This window comes from Artemia franciscana, chromosome 16, assembly GCF_032884065.1.
Source record: "Artemia franciscana chromosome 16, ASM3288406v1, whole genome shotgun sequence".
Lineage (NCBI taxonomy): Eukaryota > Metazoa > Arthropoda > Branchiopoda > Anostraca > Artemiidae > Artemia > Artemia franciscana.
This window is the reverse complement of record NC_088878.1, coordinates 35084593-35105040: the sequence shown is the minus strand read 5'-3', so window position 1 is coordinate 35105040 and position 20448 is coordinate 35084593. Positions and strand designations below refer to the sequence as shown.

Sequence of the window (20448 nt, the reverse complement as noted above, 5' to 3'; positions counted from 1 at the left end):
GTTATTGTATGTACGATGTGTTTACAAAATGTAAAAAATGCATGAACTATGTGTGTTTGGTCTCAACAAAGCTTGTTTGAAATTTCAACCTTCTTGACCTTGGGGACATTCACGGATTCTAACTCATTTCCCCAGAGGGTCTGTGCAGACACCTACGTCAAGGAGTGTGTGCAAAAGTCATGGCGTAAGGTGTCTATCTTAAACCCCCCTCCCCCATCCATGAGGACATAGTTTGTGGCTTGAATTCTTCTGATTGCTACATTATTCTTTGTAAGTGGCGAATGTTAGAAATTTATCACTCAACAAATGTGACCTTTCATTTCAAATTAATTCCACCAATATATTATTGATAAGAAGTGCAATTGTCTTCTCTATTTGTTTTCTTATCTTTGAACTAACCTTGGCATTGAAAAATTGGATGATTTGGTCTTATAAAATATTATCCAAGATTTCTTATGACTACTTACGAAAAGAACTGGGAAAATCATAAATATTTTTGATGTGATAATGGTAATAAGTATTTTAAGGGTAGCAAATTGCAATTTTCTATCACCGTTGAATTTTGTAAAATTGTCATTTTCTCTACCTGGTGGCAGCTCATTAATTGGACCCGTGCCCTTAAACTCTGGGGCACTACGGTTCAAACCATCATGTTCGGAGGCCTTCTCCTTCGAGGGGTTGTGGTTCTTGAGGTATATACGGTTAAGAAACTTACATGTTCTTTTTATTTGCGTTTTGTTGCTGGGTCTATGGAGTACCTTAACGCTTGAGTCGATTCACTCCAGAATTTTATTTTCTACTTCGTTCTATAATAATACGAGGCTGAGTCTTTAATCAAATTACACTTAACAGGATTTAATGTATGTTTTCCGTCACTCTGTTTATCTCAATGTTCTTATGGATAATTTTTTTTAATTTCAATGATTCTCTAAAGCTTTGTAGCAATCCAATACAATCGAGAATTTTACTTTTCGCTGATAAGGTGAGGTCGGAAAGTTTGGGCTTTTACTAGTATATATGTTACCGTGCATGTCCGCAAATTGGTGAATGTCAACATTCACCGGTGAATGCCTAAAATACATTTTTTTCTCCTTGAACTAGTCAGCGTTGCCAATCCACTTTTGAATTTAATGCAAGGTGTTAGAATTTATTAAGTTTGGAATCTAACGTCACCTAAGCTAACATAGTGTAGCCTAACCTAACTTTTACTATCATAGCTTGCATCAGACTAAAACGGCTGACTCGTGAAGCTAATTGGATCAAAGGAGAGAAAAAGAAATTTCAAATATTCACCGATGAATGTCGACATTAACGATATTTCGGACATTCACGGTAACATATATATTTTTCACTGTCTTGATCAGCCTACAGATTTTTGTTATTATATATTTCAATTTGTTTTAACTATAAATGGAGAGTCAGTTTGATATAATAAGTGATTCAGTTTTATTTTATATTTTAGTTGCAAAGGGTTTTTCAAGAGGACAGTACAAAACAAAAGGATATACACATGTGTCGCGGATGGGAAATGCGAAATTACAAAAGCACAGAGAAACAGATGTCAGTACTGTCGCTTTCAAAAGTGTTTAAAACAAGGGATGGTATTAGCTGGTAAGTCTATTGAAATAAGTACGAAATATTCTTTTATAAAAACAAAAGAGTTCTGTCATTAATTGCGGCCTGAATTTTTCGAAGTTCAGACACTGACAATTGTCATTCAGTGACAAACAACATGTCAGTAATTTAAGTTTTCAGTAACATCTCGTTACAGGACATAATTTCCATTTAGGCCCATAGGAATTAGACGATAGTTCTTAGTAAATATGAATTTTATACCTTCTCTACTGGGCAATTAATTTGTACTGGGCAATTAATCAACTTGCCCGTAGTTTTTCGACGATAGTTGTAAATAAGTGTATACTTCATGTCATGTGTAATATGTGTACTGGGCATTTAATCAAACTGCCCAAGGGAATTATACGATAGTTCTTAATAAATGTTTGAACTTTATGCCATGTGTACTGGGCAATTAATCAAATTAAGCATAGGAATTAGACGGTAGTTCTACATAAATGTGTTCTTTATGCACTGCATGCTGGGCAATTAATCAATGTGTTGTAAGAATGCGAGGATAGTTCTTAAAAAATGGGCACTTTATGCATTGCTTATTGGGCAATTAATCAAATTGCCTATAGGAATTATACGATAAATCTTAATAAATGTGTACTTTATACCCTGCGTACTGGGCAATCAATCAATTTGTCGTAGGAATGTGACGATAGTTCTTAATAAATGAATACTTTATGCACTGCGTACTGGGCAATTAATCAAATTGCCCATAGAAATTAGACGATAAATCTTAATAAATGTGCACTTTATGCCCATGGTACTGGGCAATTAATCAAATTGCCCGTAGACGATAACTGTCAATAAATGTGCCCTCTTATCAAATTTTAGGTTACAGGAAAAACTTTTAATGCAGTCGGACTATATTAAGTAGTGTAACTATATTAAGTAGTATATTAAGTAGTGTATTAGTCGATTAGACAATCATAGATGAAGGAATTACTCTTTGTTGGTGGGGATTGCCCCGAAAGGGCAAAGGCATACACAATCTGGGGTTTGGGGGCTTAACATTCACGTTCAAAAGAAAAATAACTGTAGCAAAAAAACAGGAATCCTCTTTAGAAGAAAGAATCGCTTGATAAAAAAGCTAGACACCAAAATTATTGTTACGATGCCTTTTTGAATTACTCAAAATTTAGTATCGTAAAAAATTAGAAATAATTACAATAATACAAAAGGAATTTTCAGCCTTTTGAAAACTGATTTTGTCTATTTTTTATATCTTTAAAATGTAATTTTCTTTTTTACAATAATGAAATAAAACAAATAGAATTTTAAAGGCTCAGACTCTCGGCATTCTTAAAAGAGTTTAATACACAAACACGCATTGGGTTGTGTAGTATAAAAAAAGCTGACCAAACTTACAGAATATTGAATTTGGGTCTTGAAGCGTAATTTGTTCTCAGCTCTTATCCCTCTTCCCTCCCCTAGGAAAAAGTCATCTGATGCTCCTCTAGAACTACGTCGCGAAAACGTATTCTCAGGGGGGGGATTTGTTCTATGTTCATCCCCACTGACGTTTTCCCTGTAATCAATTCAGGGGGTTGTTATGCCCCCATACAGTCAGATGCGCCGCAAGGCAAAATATGTTATTTTAAATATATGTCCTTAGGATTCCCAGTGTGACTCTGTTACTGTCAATCCCAGTGTACCCAATTCTTCAGTTTGGGACGGGGGTCAGTGGCGTGACTCTGTAAGCTTAGCCAAAGTCGACCCAGCTCTAAATGGGTACCTGGAGAAATCTGGGGAAGGTATACAGGAAGGGTGTGCGAAAGCACAGGATGGCTGGCCCCCAACCCCCCATTGTACTTCCTGGCTGAAGGGCCAAGAAACGGAGATCAGCACCGCCGGTAGGGACTGTAAAGTCTAATGCCGTATCCTTTACCTTTTTTTTATCCTTAGGATTAGCTAAACGGAAAGCAGGACGTCCGCGGTTGGGGTGGGAGGATGTTATAAAGAAAGATTTAAAGGAAATGGGAACTTCCTAGGAGGGTGTAAAGAGTAGTTTCCCCCCAATAATTTTGAGAAAAAATATTATACAGACCATGCCCCTTGACTATCCGGATATGAACCCCTCTTATCCCCAACCCCCCACCCCCAATAAAAATTCTGGAGATTCCCCACTGTCAACTACTGTGTTAGCCCCCGGTTATTTTGCTACAATGATTTTTCAGTAGTAATATAAGTAATTTAAGGCCCCCTGCTTTTATAAGCTGATTTTTCTCTTGCTATCCTTATTATTTACTGTATTTTTCAGCTGTAAGAGAAGATAGAATGCCAGGTGGCCGGAATTCTGGTGCGGTATACAACCTCTACAAAGTAAAGTACAAAAAACACAAAAAATCCAAGGGCAGTGAAAATCAGTCCGTTTCACCCGAGGTACCATGTCGTCCTATCATTTCTCCGGCAGCCATGTCTCAGTTGGCATCTGGCCAGATTCTCAAGACTGCCCTCACAAATCCATCTGAGGTAAGCTTTTCAATAAACTGAAGGTCATTTTAACCTGTGACCTTGCTTCTATAAAAGTAAAAGTCATCTGGTTCAGTTTGATACTGTTCTCTTTGAGAGAGAGGGAGGGTTGAAGAATTAATTCTTTGAATGGTTTCTTAAGTAAAATCTGTTGAGGTTTCTATACCACAGAAATTTTATTAGAGAATTTGATTTTTATGTAAGGTTAAGAGGGAAAGGAAGGCTAAATGAGCAGTTGCAATAATGCAGTCGAAGATTTCCATCAGATTTCAACAAGATTCCTCTAACCTATGCTCTTTGCAGGACCTTTTTTCTACAACCAGGTCGTAAGGAAATATTCAAGAGAAATTGGAATTTCTTGGGAGGGTGTAGGGAGGGAAGCTTTGCATAGATTGAGATAGAGGAGTGTGCGTAGCTGTGTTGACCTCAGGGGGCTGCAGTGAGTTGTTATTAGTAGTAGTAAGCTCTTTCCACGCTGCTTGAATTTTTAAGAGGCTGTATGTTATTCCTTATCTAAATAACCAAACCCTTTTCTTTATTTCTATATTGTAATATCCTTTTTTTTTATTTTTGTAGCTTAAGATCAATAATATAGTAGTATATCTATCTTATGTCTATTCTTTTCTTTTCTGTTAATTCCATTTTTATTTAGTCAAAAGGCTAGACATTTCTATTAATGAAAACGTGAAGCAAATTTGGGCGACAAGCTTGCTACTTGTCCCTGTAAAAAACACTCAGCAACTGAAGCGTCGACTCGACGCCCTATGCGTCAGCAATGGCTCAGGTCGAGAATGTAATAGGTACCCAACTCGAATTCGAGCTCAGTTTGAGTTGAACAAAGTTCAAACTACTGGGTATGTCATCCCGTAGATGCTCTCGGGTCATGATTTCTCTCGAAACTTGATTTTGAATCGATCTTTCTGAAACCTGAAAATCATTAATATTTTTCGGATCTCGTTTAGTCTCTTTGTATCTTTACTTGAAGTGCAGATTATGTTTTTTCGCTTCTTCCACTCCGTGGTTAAACCAGAAAGTATTAAAAAAGAAAAGAAACCTTGGAGTTGTGCAGCCGAAAAAAAAGATAAAAAAAAGAACCAGTGGAGTAAATTGTATTGATTATGTTCATAATTGCTACAAATACGTTCCTAGACACACTGGCTATAAAAAATTAAACAAAAGAAACAAAAATCAAGAAATAAACAAAACCAAACTAGGGTAAATTTCAGCCAGTGAATAAAACGAAAAGAAAACAGAAGTTGGCAAAGACTTCTACAAGCAATCCTCAGTGGAAAAGAAAGACTGACCCAAAGAGGGTGGAAACTCTCGCTAGTGTTGACAAAAAAGAAACTATTAACGTCATCTAGAGTTTACCGACATTTGGTATTTTTTCAAGCGTTGTAATCGTTTTTTGTCAGGAAATAGGATCGGGTATTTATTACTACTCTAGTTTTACCAATTACACTAATTAAATTAATTATTCTTATTGCTACACTTTAAAAATGACAAGTGTGCCAAACACTAGATGGCATTGATAGTTTTTTTTTGTCGGCGCTAGCACCAGTTCCTACTCTTATAAGATTCCCATGCTTTTTGAACTTACCTCTGAAGTAGCCTGATTAGTAATTCCTTCAGATCTATTTACTTCAAAATGTTGCACTGAAGACAGCTTAGCAGAAGTCCTTGGTGAAATATCACTTTATCCTTTCGTCCTATTCACTAGTTAAAAATCACCCTTATTTGGTTTTGTTATTTCATAATTTTTTCCTTGTTCGTTTTTGTTGTCGCACATATCATAATTATTCATCACTTTTATTGTTTTTAAGTTTAATATATATTTATTTCCTTAGATATTGGCATTAAGGAAGAGGCTTGAATCCAACGTTTCTTCAACTGTCGACAATTGTTTAAGCTACGGTACTGCTGAGCACATGATTCAAAACTTGATTCGCTGCGACGAGTTTGAAGATATCGCAACCCTTAAGGTACAAAATAACCTGCAGTTCTCCTTTTAACTCGTTTCTTCAACTCATCAAGCTTTTTTAACTTAGATCAATTTGATATATACGTTATTCAAAGACCAATCCGTTTTGCATCCCCTCTTATCTTTACATTCATAGATTCTCGAAAAAATCTACTTTTTAGTCTCTTTTGAGAACGAGCTTTTAATTTATTGTTTTAAGTAATCACTTCTTGATTTCCGCCATCCTTTTTAGTGATGAAGCTATTGAAGAAGTCCTGGGGGCTCTGGACTATCTTGCAACTCGGAATATTAATCAGCATCTTAATTAAATAATTAGTCAAATTATGTTATTGGGAAGTCCTGGGGGTTTTGGACTATCTAGCAACTCGGAATATTAATCAGTATGTTTACATTTTATTTCGGAGGCTCAAATTGATGTTTGTGGCTAATACCCAACCCTGTTTCCAAAAACCATAATTTTTTTTTCACTTCTTTGAAATATTTTCAAAACTTTAACCTCTTGCGCACTCATTGCGCACTTTTAAGCCTTTTTAAAAAGTTAAAAAAATTGAGTTTTCTTAATTTTTTGCAATTTGACATGTTTTTTTTTGTGAACAAGGTATGAGAGATGGCTTTTAAAAGAGAGAGAGCTTTTTTTTCGTTAAATTAATGATTAATAATTAATGATTAATAGTCAAAATACTGCAGCCATCTTTTATCAGAAGCCCTGCTGCCTACCCCTGGCAGTTACTGTAATGCTTATTTTATAGCAGTTTGCAAATAAATTAGTCTGTCAGTTAAAATGCTGTTTGTTAATTTCAAAGATTTTCTGGGTATAAGACCTCTCCCCTCCCCAAAGCTTTTACTTGTGAGTTTACTAGCTGATTTCAAATACTTCTGTTCTTCCGACAAAAAAATAGTTTTGTTACTAAAATCCAAACCAATCATTTGATTCTACACCAAATGGTGTACATCAAAACAGTTTTGTTACTAAAATCCAAACCAATCATGGGGGAATCAATACCTTGCTAGGGTTGTAACTTACTTGCTCCCACCAAGTGAAAGTAAAAAAAAATAATTCTTCCAAGATTTTTATGTTTTCATCGGAAAGCAAGATTATTTGGCCTACTTCAAGTCGGTCTGATTCATTTTAACACCGAGTCGTCGAATTTATGGAATAACGAGGTTTACATGCTATCCTCAAATCGTCAGTAATTATGAAATAATGTTTACGAAATAACAAAATAATATCGAAATAATGAAATGAAATTGAATTTTCGAAATAGAGAGGTTCACTTTCAATTTAGTGTGATTTATTTTAACACTGAGCCGACGAATATACGAAAGTGCGAAATCTACTCATTAACGTCAAATTGGCAATAATTTCAAAATAACGTTAACAAAATAGTATTGAAATAATGAAATAGCGTTGAATTACTGAAATAAAGAGCTCCACTTTCAAGTCAGTCGAATTCAGTTTAGCACTGAACCGTAATTTCCAAAATAACGAAGCTCACTCGTCAACTTCGGGTTGTCAACCATTTTGAAATAACGTTAACAAAATAGTGTCGAAATAATGAAATAGCGTTGAAATACTGAAATAAAGAGCTCCAGTGTCAAGTCAGTCGAATTCAGTTTAGAACTGAACCGTAATTTCCAAAATAACGAAGCTCACTCGTCAACTTCAAATTGCCAACAACCAACAACGTTATTTCAACTATTTTGAAATAACGTTAACAAAATACCGTCGAAAAAATGAAATAGTGTTGAAGAACTGAAATAAAGAGCTCCACTTTCAAGTCAGTCGAATTCAGTTTAGAACTGAACTTTAATTTCCAAAATAATGAAGCTCACTCGTCAGCTTCAAATTGCCAACAATTTTGAAATAACGTTTATAAAGTAAAAAAAAACAACTTCCGACATAACGAAATAATGATGTATTGTTGGAAGAAAGAAGTTCACTTTCAGTTCGGTGTGGTGTATTTTAACATTGAGTCGTTAGATTTGCAAAAACGAGGCCTAATCAGGGTCAAATTGTCAGTAATTTAAAAGTAATGTTAACGAAACAACACCGAAATAATGAAAATGTTGAATCGTTGAAATAAATAACAATAATAATAATTTATTTGTGCCCTCTATACATACAAAAGATGTACACAGAGGAGTATGAAAAGAAAACTGAAAATATAAAAATTACACTTCTAATGAAAATAAGTAGATCATAGTTTTTTTTTTTGTTTTTTTTTGCACGTAACTCAAAAACGACTCAACATGACCCATAAATGATAAATCAAAAGTAATGTTAACGAAACAACACCGAAATAATGAAAAAATATTGAATCGTTAAAATAAGGAGCTCTTCAAGTTAGCATGGTGTACTTAATACCAAAAAATTACGTTTTTTAATTTACGTTTTTTAATCTATTTTCCAGAACTTAAACGAGCTCTTAGATCACAGAGCTGATTTATCTTCCAAATTGTGTCAAGTTGGTGACTCTGTGGTATATAAACTAGTACAATGGACCAAAAGACTGCCTTTCTATTCTGAGCTACCTGTTGAAGTCCATACGAGGCTACTGACTCACAAATGGCATGAGCTGCTGGTTCTTACTACATCCGCCTATAAGGCTATCACGGGACCTAGAAGCATGGCTAATGATTTTTCTGAAGCTAACCTCCTGGAACAAGTGAGTTTGAAAATTTACTATTCTTTTTTTTCAATAAGTATTAAAAGCTGCAATTTTTTCCTAATGCTCTATATTTTTGATTAGCTGTTAAATGTAAAATGGCAATTTTACGAAAAGTATAAAAAAAATATTTTAAAAAAGTATAAAAAAAATTCTGTGTCTTATTTCTCTTGTATAGCGTAGTACTTCAATATAGGTTGATATATTAATATAAGATATAACATTACTATAATACAAGTTACTATGTTAATATAAAACTAGAAAAAAAATATTTTGACAGATTTATTTATTTAGCTTTAGTAGTAATTACGCCGCAACTAAGATGGCTGTTAAATGTTTTCATAGTCTCAATTATTTTTGTATACAAATTTATTATTGTTATAAAAAAAACAAACAAAAAACTTATGAACTACAAACCAACAATATGCAAAAATGAGGTCGTTAGTTAAGCTTTCTGATGTATGGTAACCATTTTATTTCATTTTGTTTTTATACCCACTGTTCGATAACAAACAAATTTTGTTTTTCTTTATTATTTCGATCAATAAGTGTTGCATACCTGTGATCTAATTTAGTGAATCACGTTATTCCTTATGTAAGTTAAATTTCACCCGATTGGTTCTGCTGTGTGAAATATTTCACCAATAAGAACAAAATATGTGTTTTTTGACCCCAAAGTCAAATGTACCATGAGAAAAATGAGCGTGCTTGTCCCAAAAGACATTAAAGGTCACATTTAGATAGGTTGTATATAGTTCATGTATATAGCCTATTGACTAAATAGATCACTGAGTTCAATATACTACGCTTGTTGCTGTAGATTTAGTATTTTAAATAAAACAGTAGGAACAAGACAAATGATCAAATTACTTGATATATTTAAAGACTAATCAGAAGTTGTTATTTTCTTGATTTAAAGGTATGTTTTCTTGTAGCAAGTAAATATCAATCTTGGCCTTCTTCAGTCAAGCTTATCCGCAATGATGGCCCGACCACTAAGTCTAGAGCAGCTGAAACATGATGTAGGAAACATGGTTGAGCGTCTGACTTATGTAACAATGCTAATGCAGCGTTGCCAAATTAGTATGGAGGAATATGTTTGCCTTAAAGTTATTGCCATGCTCTCACAACGTGAGTGTTATTTATGTGTTTTTCTTTAAGTGTACTAAATTGATTTTTGTCAACTGGAGATGGACCCAGGTCAGCATAGTCTTCGATTTTGTGAAAAGGGCGGAGGGCTATAGGACTTATATAGAGGATGGGGTCAAAAACGAGAACAGTTTCATTTTTCTGCCAGGAAGGTTTATTTGGGCTTTCGTTTGGCCGATAATAAAGGAAAGAAAGCAAATATACTAATTCACAAAAAGTCGATTTTTTCACTGATGGTTTATAAAAGAAAGGGAAAATAGATTGGCCACAGGCCAAATCATTATTGTGATTATTCACAGAGCCTTTTTTTCATTGGACCATGTGCTTATCGTTTGTCAGGGGGTGCCGATTGGGGGAGAGGAGAAATACTGGGGCAATTGCCCCCTCTTCCGATTTTGAAAAATACCTTTTTTTAATATTTTCCGTTGAAAAATAAATTTTGAAAAAATATGCTTTTTTTGTATCTTCATAGAATAAAATTAAAAAAAAAACATTACTGCATTCTCCCCTCTGAATTTGCTTGAACTGGTTCACCTGCCTGCACCGTGACACCATGAGTACCATAACACATTGTCTTTCTGCTTAACATTTTTGGCAACTCACCACAAAGTTTTAAAATTGACCGTACATTTCTAATGGAATGTTAAGACTTTCTCCGAAACTCTATGTAGACGCACAGAGTACTTTGACAGTCACTTTGACAATTTTCCAATGTACTTGACAATTGACAATTTTCCATTTCCCATTGACAATTTGACAATCTTCCAATGTACATAGGTCTTCTAATGTACTTGAAAATACTTATAAGATAGCTGAATTCGGTTTTGAAAGATTACGATCTCAACAAAAATTTATTGGACAAATGATACATTTTTTATGGATGCCATTTGGAAAGATGGCAACTGGGATGCCATCTTTCACAAGTTGGATTCGAGTAAATTCCAATTTATGTTCACAGAGTAGATAAGGTGAAAAATGAAAATTTCCAAATTTGGCGTTTCCAAAATTGAAATGCCAAAAAATTGGCGTTTCAAAAAACCAATTTCCAAATTTCCAAATTCCAAATTCTTTCCAAATTCCAAAATTTCCAAATAAAAAGAGGGGGACTAATAAACGTTGAAGAAAGAAAATCATTGCTTATATTTCTAGATAATTTTATTTGGAAGAGACTTATCATGCCAAACCAACTTGGTCTATGATTACCAGTCTTCAGTCTTCATTATCAGTCTTCAGTCTAGTATTTGATCACCTTTTGGTTCTATGAGACGCTAGATGGTTGTGAAATTTCTTGAAATAGGAAACATTCAACCTCAAGTTTGATAAAAAAAAATGATTTTTTATAGGAAATCTAAGGGTTCAGATTTTAACTTTCAGGTCGTTTTTTATTTTTATTTTTTTAATCTTAAAGCTCAGTCTGTTTTGAAGAGTGGTCTCAGAATTGTGATGAGAATATCATCAAATTTTTCTGCTCAAGAGCTTATATAAAAATGTCTAATCGATTCTGAGAATTGTCTGAAAGAAGTGGAATAAATTGAATAAACTGTTTCTTAATTATAATAAAGGTATATAACGGAGACAAAAGAAAAGATAGTGAAAGAAAAATACTTTAAAATTTCAAAAATAATTTTCATTTCCCCAAAATAGGATACAACCAAATTAGTAGGTAACAATTTTGTTAAGTTATTACAAAGAAGATGGGGGAATATAAATGAACTTCTATCAGAGGTGTGGCAGTTTTATGTTGCGATAGTGCTGCTTGATAATAAAGTACTTCTTCTCAGGTAAATGAGTCCAGCAACCAAAAAGTAAAGCTTTTTAAGGAAAAATCTTTTAAGGTAGTGTAGCTGCCGCCAGTGGGCATAAATATAATTTCGAGTAAAAATAAAAGTTGTCTAACTGACAGCAAGTCAAGATTCAAAAGAATTACACTATACAAATGAATTACAAAAGAATTATTCAAAAGAATTGCATCATTAATCAGTGAATTTGTTGTATTGACTCGGTTGTTTAGTTGATGATCGGTTTTTTTTTTATCTGACAAGTATCTGAAACTGTGAGTCTATGTCTGTGTTTTTCCGTTTTTTTATTTGACAAGTTTTATCTGACTGTAATACCTGACGTAAAGCGCTAATTTGGTGCCACGCGCTGTGAAAGTCGTTTGTAAAATAAAAGTCTCTTTCTCTCTCTCTGTCTCTCTGTCTCTCTCTCTCTCTCTCTCTCTCTCTCTCTCTCTCTCTCTCTCTCTCTCTCTCTCTCTCTCTCTCTCTCTCTCTCTCTCTCTCTCTCTCTCTCTCTCTATCTCTCTATCTCTCTATCTCTCTCTCCTCACTCACTGTAACCCTCTAAAGCTGATTGAAATTTAATATTTGGCTAGCAAAGAAAATTTAGCATTCCGTGTAGGGAACACGTCGATAAGGTAGTGTCAGGGACAATGAAACATATTAGTAGTAGGTCTACTTATCCTATCATTCTTGTCAAGCATTCTTCTACTAAGGTTTTTAAGGTTTTAGGTTATTAAGGGCATTTAAGGTTTTTATGGATGGGTTGGTTGTATAAACATTAAAGGAGGCTCGTTTGGCTGAAAATTGGAATTTATAGTTCCTTTTTAAGAGTCAAAAGTGATGGAGGGCAGCTAGCCCCCTCCCCCACCCCGACTACCCCTCTTCACCAAACGAGTCTGATTAAAACTGTGAGATAGTGATTTTGCTCAGAATAGTCCAAACAACATATAACAATGTCTCTAGGGTTGACAAAAACACCAGTGCCCTGGGGATAGGGAGAAACTGCCTTTGGAATGATGAAGGGTGCCATAGGGTGCCGTGTGCCGTGTTTATTCTTCTACTATAACTTACTTTTTTTCAGCAAAGAATAATCCAGTAATTCCGTCAGTGGAGGCAATACTGTCAAAGTATAAAGAGTGTCTTCGGATATTTGTGGAGCGGAATCACCCTGATCAACCCAACCGATACTCACAGCTGCTTATGCAGTTATTCGAGGTAAGTTAGTTGATTTATTTCTATTACATTATTTAGAAACCATTATTAGATATGCAAATATATTGATAGTTTATTAAATATGAAATATATGTTAATGTTTGTATATAATAAGAATTGTTACTAAATTTCTTCAAATTTACTTTAAACTAGCCAGAACCACTTGCGGTTCTTTTAGATTTTTGTCGCCTTCGTTTAGTTGTTCAGTCTTTCAGCTCTTGTAGATAGCCAAAATAGCCTTTCAGCCAAAAATATTATTTTTCGTCATATTTTTAAGCTTTGGTATCTCCTAGGTAGATACTGACATCTAATAAAATTTCAACTCGATCAGGAACAATGTGCACCAAACCTGAAGACCTGTTCCCCTCTGCCTGGTTTGCATCATCCAGTTTTTCTTCCAATAGACCTATAACTAAAAGTCCCAGATATCTAATCGAAAGAAGCCAACTTCATGAAATTAAAAAGATTTTAAAAATGTTGTTCGTGAAAAAATAATCTGCGAACAAAATTCTTAAAAGGGAAGAGAGTTGCCTCTTCCTTCAGACGAAAAAATTCCCAATTTCCCAATAGATATAGATGTATGATCTTTAAGGTAGAACAAGCACAAAAGTTCAAGGTGTAAAATTAATAGAACTGTGAAGCTTCAGGTGACCTGTACATCCTCCCTATCTTTGAAGACCCAAATACAAAAAAAGGTAAAACATTTCGTATACCACTTTTCTTGCCAAAACACATTGGTACTTGATGCCAAAAACTATGTAAAAACTATTTAGTAAGTAAATCCCACTCCCCCCCCCCCAAATTGCTGCCACTGACAAGACTAGCACTTATCAAACACTAACGATTAAACACTGACGCATAATAAGGCACAACTGGATCTGAAAAGTGTTTTCTGTGCTCGGTAGACCAACTTAATCTGTCTTTGGTATTGACGTTGTGTTTACTCATTTCGTCATAAGTGGTGGTAATATGTTTCTACGTTTATCACTGTTGAGAAGAAACTAGTAAATTTGCAGATGAGAATAATTCAACACTCGTAAATGGGTGGTAGTTATAAGGTGGATAATGGTGATTCATAGCCCATATATAACCTTCATAGTTTATATATAATGGTGATTCATAGCCCATATATAAGCGTACAGACACTTATACAGTTCTTTTCTGTAAGAACTCAAGTTGGTCGCTTAAGTAACCTGTGTTATTGACCTGAGGGCCCTCTATAAGAAAATCTTATTGTAAAATCAGTGGGATGTATTTGAGATACGTTATTTTCAAGTGTGGCACTACCACATTTTCGTCAGTGTTGTCATATTTAATGTAAAAACAAACAAGCCAAAAATTAGTCAGATTTGACGACACCTTTTTGTTGTTAAAATTCAAATTTTAACAATCTAGATTGTCACAGAGAAGTACATACTCAACGGAAAGCTACACCTGCTTAAGTTTTTTTTGTGCCATGTTTTTTGGCCTCCCTTTATTGCTCTAAAAATTGAATTCTCTTTATTTTCCGGATAAATACAGCTATTTAATATTCCGCTTAATCAATCCAAACATTATATAGAATGTATGTGAAAGTGTAAATGTAGCTTTCATAGGAGAGCTATATTTTCTGAAACTGTTGGTGCCATACATCTCCTGAAAGAACTATGGATGTAACTTAAATAATACCAATTCATAATCCGTACCAGCGTCACAGTGAAATACCCTGTTTATTTGTTATTATAATTTTCTTTTTTTATGAATAATATTTTTATTCATATATTGGTCTTAATTCATTATTTTTATTCATTCATATATAATTTTATATCATATATTTTTATTCATATATATTTTATAATATATTATATAATATTTATATAATATTTTTTTTTCTAGGTTCAGTCTGCTGCTTCGCTGCTCTTGGAGAGTAAAATGTTTTATGTTCCATTTCTTCTAAATATATCTGTAAGGCGGATATGAACAGGATATGATATTGTGTGATAAATAAATCCCACCAAGAACGATTTTAGTGAAGAGTAAAGCTGTTTGAAGTGTGATATTGAATAAGAAACGTATTGCCATCAAGATTACATGGATTCCAGAACTCAGATCCATGAAGTTGTGCTGCTTCCCTAGGACGCAGCTTTCCTGTCTTTTGCTAGAGATGCTTTTCAGCCTCCTTGTCCCTCAGAGAGGGTGAAATTGGCAGAAGTTCTCACTCAGATCAATTTTGTTAAGATTACCTTTAGTAAAGTGAGACTTATTACCATCTTCTTATAAAGGCGGATCTGAAAACCTGAGCAACAAAATTGTCTTAAAGTACAGAAGGCTTTTTCCTGTGCATCGTCTGCGACAGTTTCCTGTGTCCTTGTTTCTGAGACAAGGAAAAATTGGCGAAAGTTCCCACTTAGAAAGATTTGGTGCAAATTAACTTTAGTGAATAAAGATTTTACCATCTGTTCATTAAATGTTACACGAGTTCTGAAAACCTGATCAGTAAAGTTAAGCTGCGTCTAGATACAAGATTAATGCAAGAAAAGAATCACTGTCAAGTGTTATGCCTTATAATCACGAATGTTGAAAGCCAATTTTAAGTCGAAATGGCTGTCAAGTGGAACAAAGACTATAAACACTTAATGCCAACAGACATTAAAACTTATCCAGAATTAGTAATCTGACCCATGAAGTTATGCTACATTCAGACACAGGGAAAATTGATAAAGTAACGATATCTGTCATGCTTTTTGAATTTTTTACCACTTTCACAAATTGTTTCTGATTGAAAGCCAAATTAGCTTTCCTGTATGTCTGAATGCACCCTACATTGATAAGAATAGTTATGCACTGCCATCTGTTTAAAGTCAAATTGAATATTTTTTTTAATTGTAGCTGCGAAAGTCTGTCTGTGATTTCCTTTTTTCTTTTTTTTCCCAGCTGATGGAAGTGTTTAACGAAAATCTTATTTATGCATATTAATTCTCTTGAAAGTTCGTAAAGATGTTGAAAAATTGTCAAACTATTTTCGAAATTACAGCTTAAATTCTATTTTTTTCTAGAAGTCGTTTCTAATATTTTAAACTTATTGCTGCTTAAATCTGTACGGTTTTCTCTTATTTTTATCTTCAGCTATTGAAGATGATTTAAAGAATTGTATTTGTGCATATTTTCTCGAGATTTTTTCGTAAAGAAGTTATAAAATTGTCAAATTATTTTTAAAATTATAGCTTAAATTCTAGTTTTGTTTTGTTATTTTTGGAGTTTTAGATTATACAAGCGTAAAGAGGTACAATGGGTTAGGTTAAATTTTTATACAGATTATATTTTCGGAAAAGCTCGTATTGCCAAGTTATATGTATTTATTGAATGTATTTATAAAAACGGTATATTTACGGTTGTTAGATATATATTTGTCATGAGTTTAGTATAATTACTCGAAATTTATCTGTTTTTAATCTAAGGTACCTTTCCAGTGCAATTGTCACTACATGAATTTTTTGGCCAATAAAATTTTGAAAAAAATGGTTTTTTTTTGTCTTTCTTGTGCATCATAGAATAATATTTATAGATAATTCTGCGAAGATAGGCGCAAAACGGGTAGAATAGCGTCGTAAAATCACTCTAGTTTTTATATTTGTTTATTTATTTGTACTACTTTTATGTGTTCCTTTTGTTCCTTTTTATATTCATATTGGTGTCGATTTCATTCGAGAGTTCCCCCTCAACCCAACGAGCTAATTGCTCTTTCTTTGGAGAATTTATTTTGATGTGTTATTTTGTTTTGTCAATAAGATTTAAGTTTTAAGACAGGGCTATCATTGGAATGAAACTACTGATCGCTCAAAATCAGTAGACTGGAGAAATAATCATTAAAACAAAACCAAGACGGAATCAGATTCGGTATATTGAAAATATGTGGGGTTGGAGTCGGAGTTTTAGTAAGTTTTTGATGGACGGAGACGGAGTCAGATTTGGTATATTGAAAATGTTTGGAGTCGAAGTTTTAGTAAGTTTTTGGTGAATGGAGACGGAGTCAGAGTCAGTATATTGAAAATGACTAGAGTTAGAGTCGGAGTTTTAGTAAGTTTTTGCTGAATGGAGACGGAGTCAGAGTCAGTATATTTAAAATGTCTAAAGTTGGAGTCGGTGTTTTAGTAAGTTTTTGCTGAATGGAGACGGGAGTCGGAGTAAGTATATTAAAAATGTCTAGAGTTGGAGTCGGAGTTTTAGTAAGTTGTTGCTGAATGGAGACGGAGTCAGAGTCAGTATATTTAAAATGTCTAAAGTTGGAGTCGGTGTTTTAGTCAGTTTTTGCTGAATGGAGACGGGAGTCAGAGTAAGTATATTAAAAATGTCTAGAGTTGGAGTCGGAGTTTTAGTAAGTTGTTGCTGAATGGAGACGGAGTGAGAGTCAGTATATTTAAAATGTCTAAAGTTGGAGTCGGTGTTTTAGTCAGTTTTTGCTGAATGGAGAAGGGAGTCAGAGTAAGTATATTAAAAATGACTAGAGTTAGAGTCGGAGTTTTAGTAAGTTTTTGCTGAATGGAGACGGAGTCAGAGTCAGTATATTTAAAATGTCTAAAGTTGGAGTCGGTGTTTTAGTCAGTTTTTGCTGAATGGAGACGGGAGTCAGAGTAAGTATATTAAAAATGTCTAGAGTTGGAGTCGGAGTTTTAGTAAGTTGTTGCTGAATGGAGACGGAGTCAGAGGCGGTATATTAAAAATGTCTTGAGTCGGAGTAAGTTATAACTTATAAATCTAGTTTAATGAAGCTTTAAAACAGGGCTCTGTAGTCGGAGTTTTATTAAATATTTTCTGAATAGAGTCGGAGTGGAGTCTGAGTCTGCTTTAGTTTATAGATTATGTCAAAACTATTGTTTTCTTTTTCTTTCTTTTTTTTGCACAAATCCCGGCAAAATTCGAAAGATCCTTTCTTCATGTCTTGCACTGTTTCCAAAGATCTTTTTTTTCGACTTCTGAAATTAAAAAGCTCAGTTAGACTAATTATTCAAACTAGACAACAAACATTTTCTTATTTTTGGCTAAAATATTATGAACGACCTTACGATAAAAATGTCACCTTGACAGGAAAAATAATATCAGTAAAACGAATAACAAGTCAGTAGGGTTAGGCACCCTACATGTGGGTCATGTTTCGTCAAAACCCTGGCTGAGCCAAATGTATCTTTGACCTTTGAAGAACCATGGACACTGAAAATAAGTTCGATTTTTTGAAGTGGTTAAGAATATATAAAAAAATACAAAATTTGGGGATTCAATTTTTAATGGAAAGGACCTCCCTATTCAGATATGTAGTTTTGGCTGTAATGGGCTCAAAAATTAAAAGAGAAGAAAAATAAGTAAAAAACCAACAAAAAAGAAGGTAAAGGTGTATTTATCTTTGAGAATCAGCAGGCTGTTAACGTTTGAAGTTTTTCCGAACGAAAAGTGTGGCCGAATGTTAGTAGTTTTGCATATTTACTTTCATTGCTCAACGGGCAACACTGACGAAATTGTGTTACGCCCCTAAAAACCTTGTAATTTCGAAACAAACAAAAGGAAAATCACAGTTTAGAGGTATGAATAGACCTAAGATGGGCAAAAACTTTCATTCTGATGTCCTCAGCAATTTCAAAAGTAATTATTTGATATATGTTGATGGGTCTCCTTTTGTTTTATAGTTAAACTGAAAAACCCCACGCAAAAAGTGGTGAGTCACTCTCTAGATCTTTTAAAACTGTCGTTTCGAAACTATGTTTAAAAAATATATAACGAGATTTGAAAATTTCTAATGAGGTTCTGTCGCCCTAAATAAAAATTTTAGCAAGATGAATGGATTTCAGGAGGTTTCGGGCGTTCAGGTTGTAAGAATAAGTTTTAAATATATTTTAAAGAAATTAAATCCCTTAGACTAGGAATAAACGAAGGTAAAGACGTCATATTGGGTGACGAGAAGATTGATCAATTGAAAAGCTTTACTTACCTAGGTAGTATTGTCACGAAAGATGGTGGATCCAGTGAAGATGTAAAAATAGGTGAAAGGTTCAAAAAGAACTTTTTTCTCAGGTGAAAAAAGTTCGGAAAAATGGGAACATAAGTCTGTAAATCAAGATTAGAACATTGGAAGGTAGGGTAATAGCAGTGGTCAAGTATGGTTCTGAAATATAGGTGCTTTGAAAGGTAGAGGAGGAACTGTTGAATTTTTTTCAGGGGACTTGTCTAAGCATAGTCTTAGGTACCCGTCTGACTGACCTTATGTCAAACAACAAGCCGTACGAAAAATGTGGTCTAATTCTAATTTCTAGAACTATAACGAAAGATAGGTTGAGAAGGCTAGGACACGCTTTACGGGTGAAGGATGACCGGCTAGATTGTAATTTTTGGCCATCCATCTGAGGGTAAAGGTCATCCTAAAACGGGGTGAGAACAGGTTATAAAGAAGGACTTAATGGAAACTGGTACTTTAAGGAGGGATGGGTAGAGGAGGAGCGTGTGTAGCTTTTTTTGCCTAAGGTGACTTGGCGCTTCGGTGAGTTTTTAGTAGTAGTAGCGTTAGTAGAACAGTTTCTAAATACTTCTCCTTCATGCAAAAAAAATCTGATTAGTTGTTTCTTCTATAAAGATCTACTGGTGAACGAAGCAGATGTTTGATGATTTCAGGTGTTTGCAGAAGAAACAGCATATTAGCTTTTGGAAAACAGCGTCAGGTATTTCCCTGGAAATGGTTTTGGATCTCTGCTAACAGATTTTTCTGACACACTTGAGCTAACCCCTTCATAAAAACACTTGCACCCACCTCTGATGGTCCCAGATAGCTGGACCCCTAGGATATATACAAAACTAAAAGAAAGCACTCAAACAATGAAATTCTTACTCTGTAATGTATAGTATGTTTTGATTGATTATGTTATCATCTTTCCCTCTAGGCCTCTATTGGTAGGTACGTAGGTAGGTTTTATTTTTATCCATAATATATATTAAAAAAAAGGACAACACTAATAAATTATTGCAGCAAAAAAAAAGTCCTAAGGACTTGTGCTGCAAATTAATATCATGATTTATATTTTATAAATAAATATGTAAACATAACATCTCATAATTACCCATCTAGCCTATCTTATATATAAAATCCCTCTAGGCCTCCATTGTTATCCACGTTTACAAATAATATTTCATTGGCAAAGGATCTTAATTCCTTTCGCAAGTTTTTTACTGTTTTAAAAAGTAGAGTTAAGAGAAAGAATTCAAATTTTAGCGTAAAGAGCGGGGCGTTGAGGAGGAAAAGCCCCTTTCATATACGGATTAATTTCTGTTCGTTTTAAGTTTTAATGTCGCTTCTTACTTTCATTTAAAAAAACTGTTTTTTGTTTTGTTTAATAACTACTAAGGATGCCCTCGGAGTAAAGTGGCAGCTATTGAAGTGCTAACTTTATCCTCATTTAAAGAAAGCATGACAATAGAAAACCAAAAGAAAATCAAAATTAAAAGAAAAACCAAAAAAAAAATCTTATTGAAAATGATAGCAATCTTGATACCTCTTCATTTGACCCAGTCTACTTAATCTAAGCGGAAACAGTCTTAGGTCTCT

The 20448-nt window shown here is 34.1% G+C and overlaps 1 protein-coding gene across 14 annotated transcripts in view; it reads left to right on the top strand.

Moving 5' to 3' along the window:
- Window positions 1-16375, top strand: part of LOC136037388 (hormone receptor 4-like) — a 58578-nt gene extending 42203 nt beyond the window's left edge. For all 14 annotated transcript variants that reach the window (XM_065720120.1, XM_065720119.1, XM_065720131.1 and 11 more), the window contains 7 exons: window positions 1463-1611; window positions 3884-4095; window positions 5943-6077; window positions 8488-8742; window positions 9678-9873; window positions 12754-12887; window positions 14760-16375. In XM_065720120.1, coding sequence (XP_065576192.1) covers window positions 1463-1611; window positions 3884-4095; window positions 5943-6077; window positions 8488-8742; window positions 9678-9873; window positions 12754-12887; window positions 14760-14843 — 1165 coding nt within the window. In that variant the 3' untranslated portion in view covers window positions 14844-16375. The remainder of the gene's footprint in view (window positions 1-1462; window positions 1612-3883; window positions 4096-5942; window positions 6078-8487; window positions 8743-9677; window positions 9874-12753; window positions 12888-14759) is intronic.
- Window positions 16376-20448: the final 4073 nt, after the last annotated feature.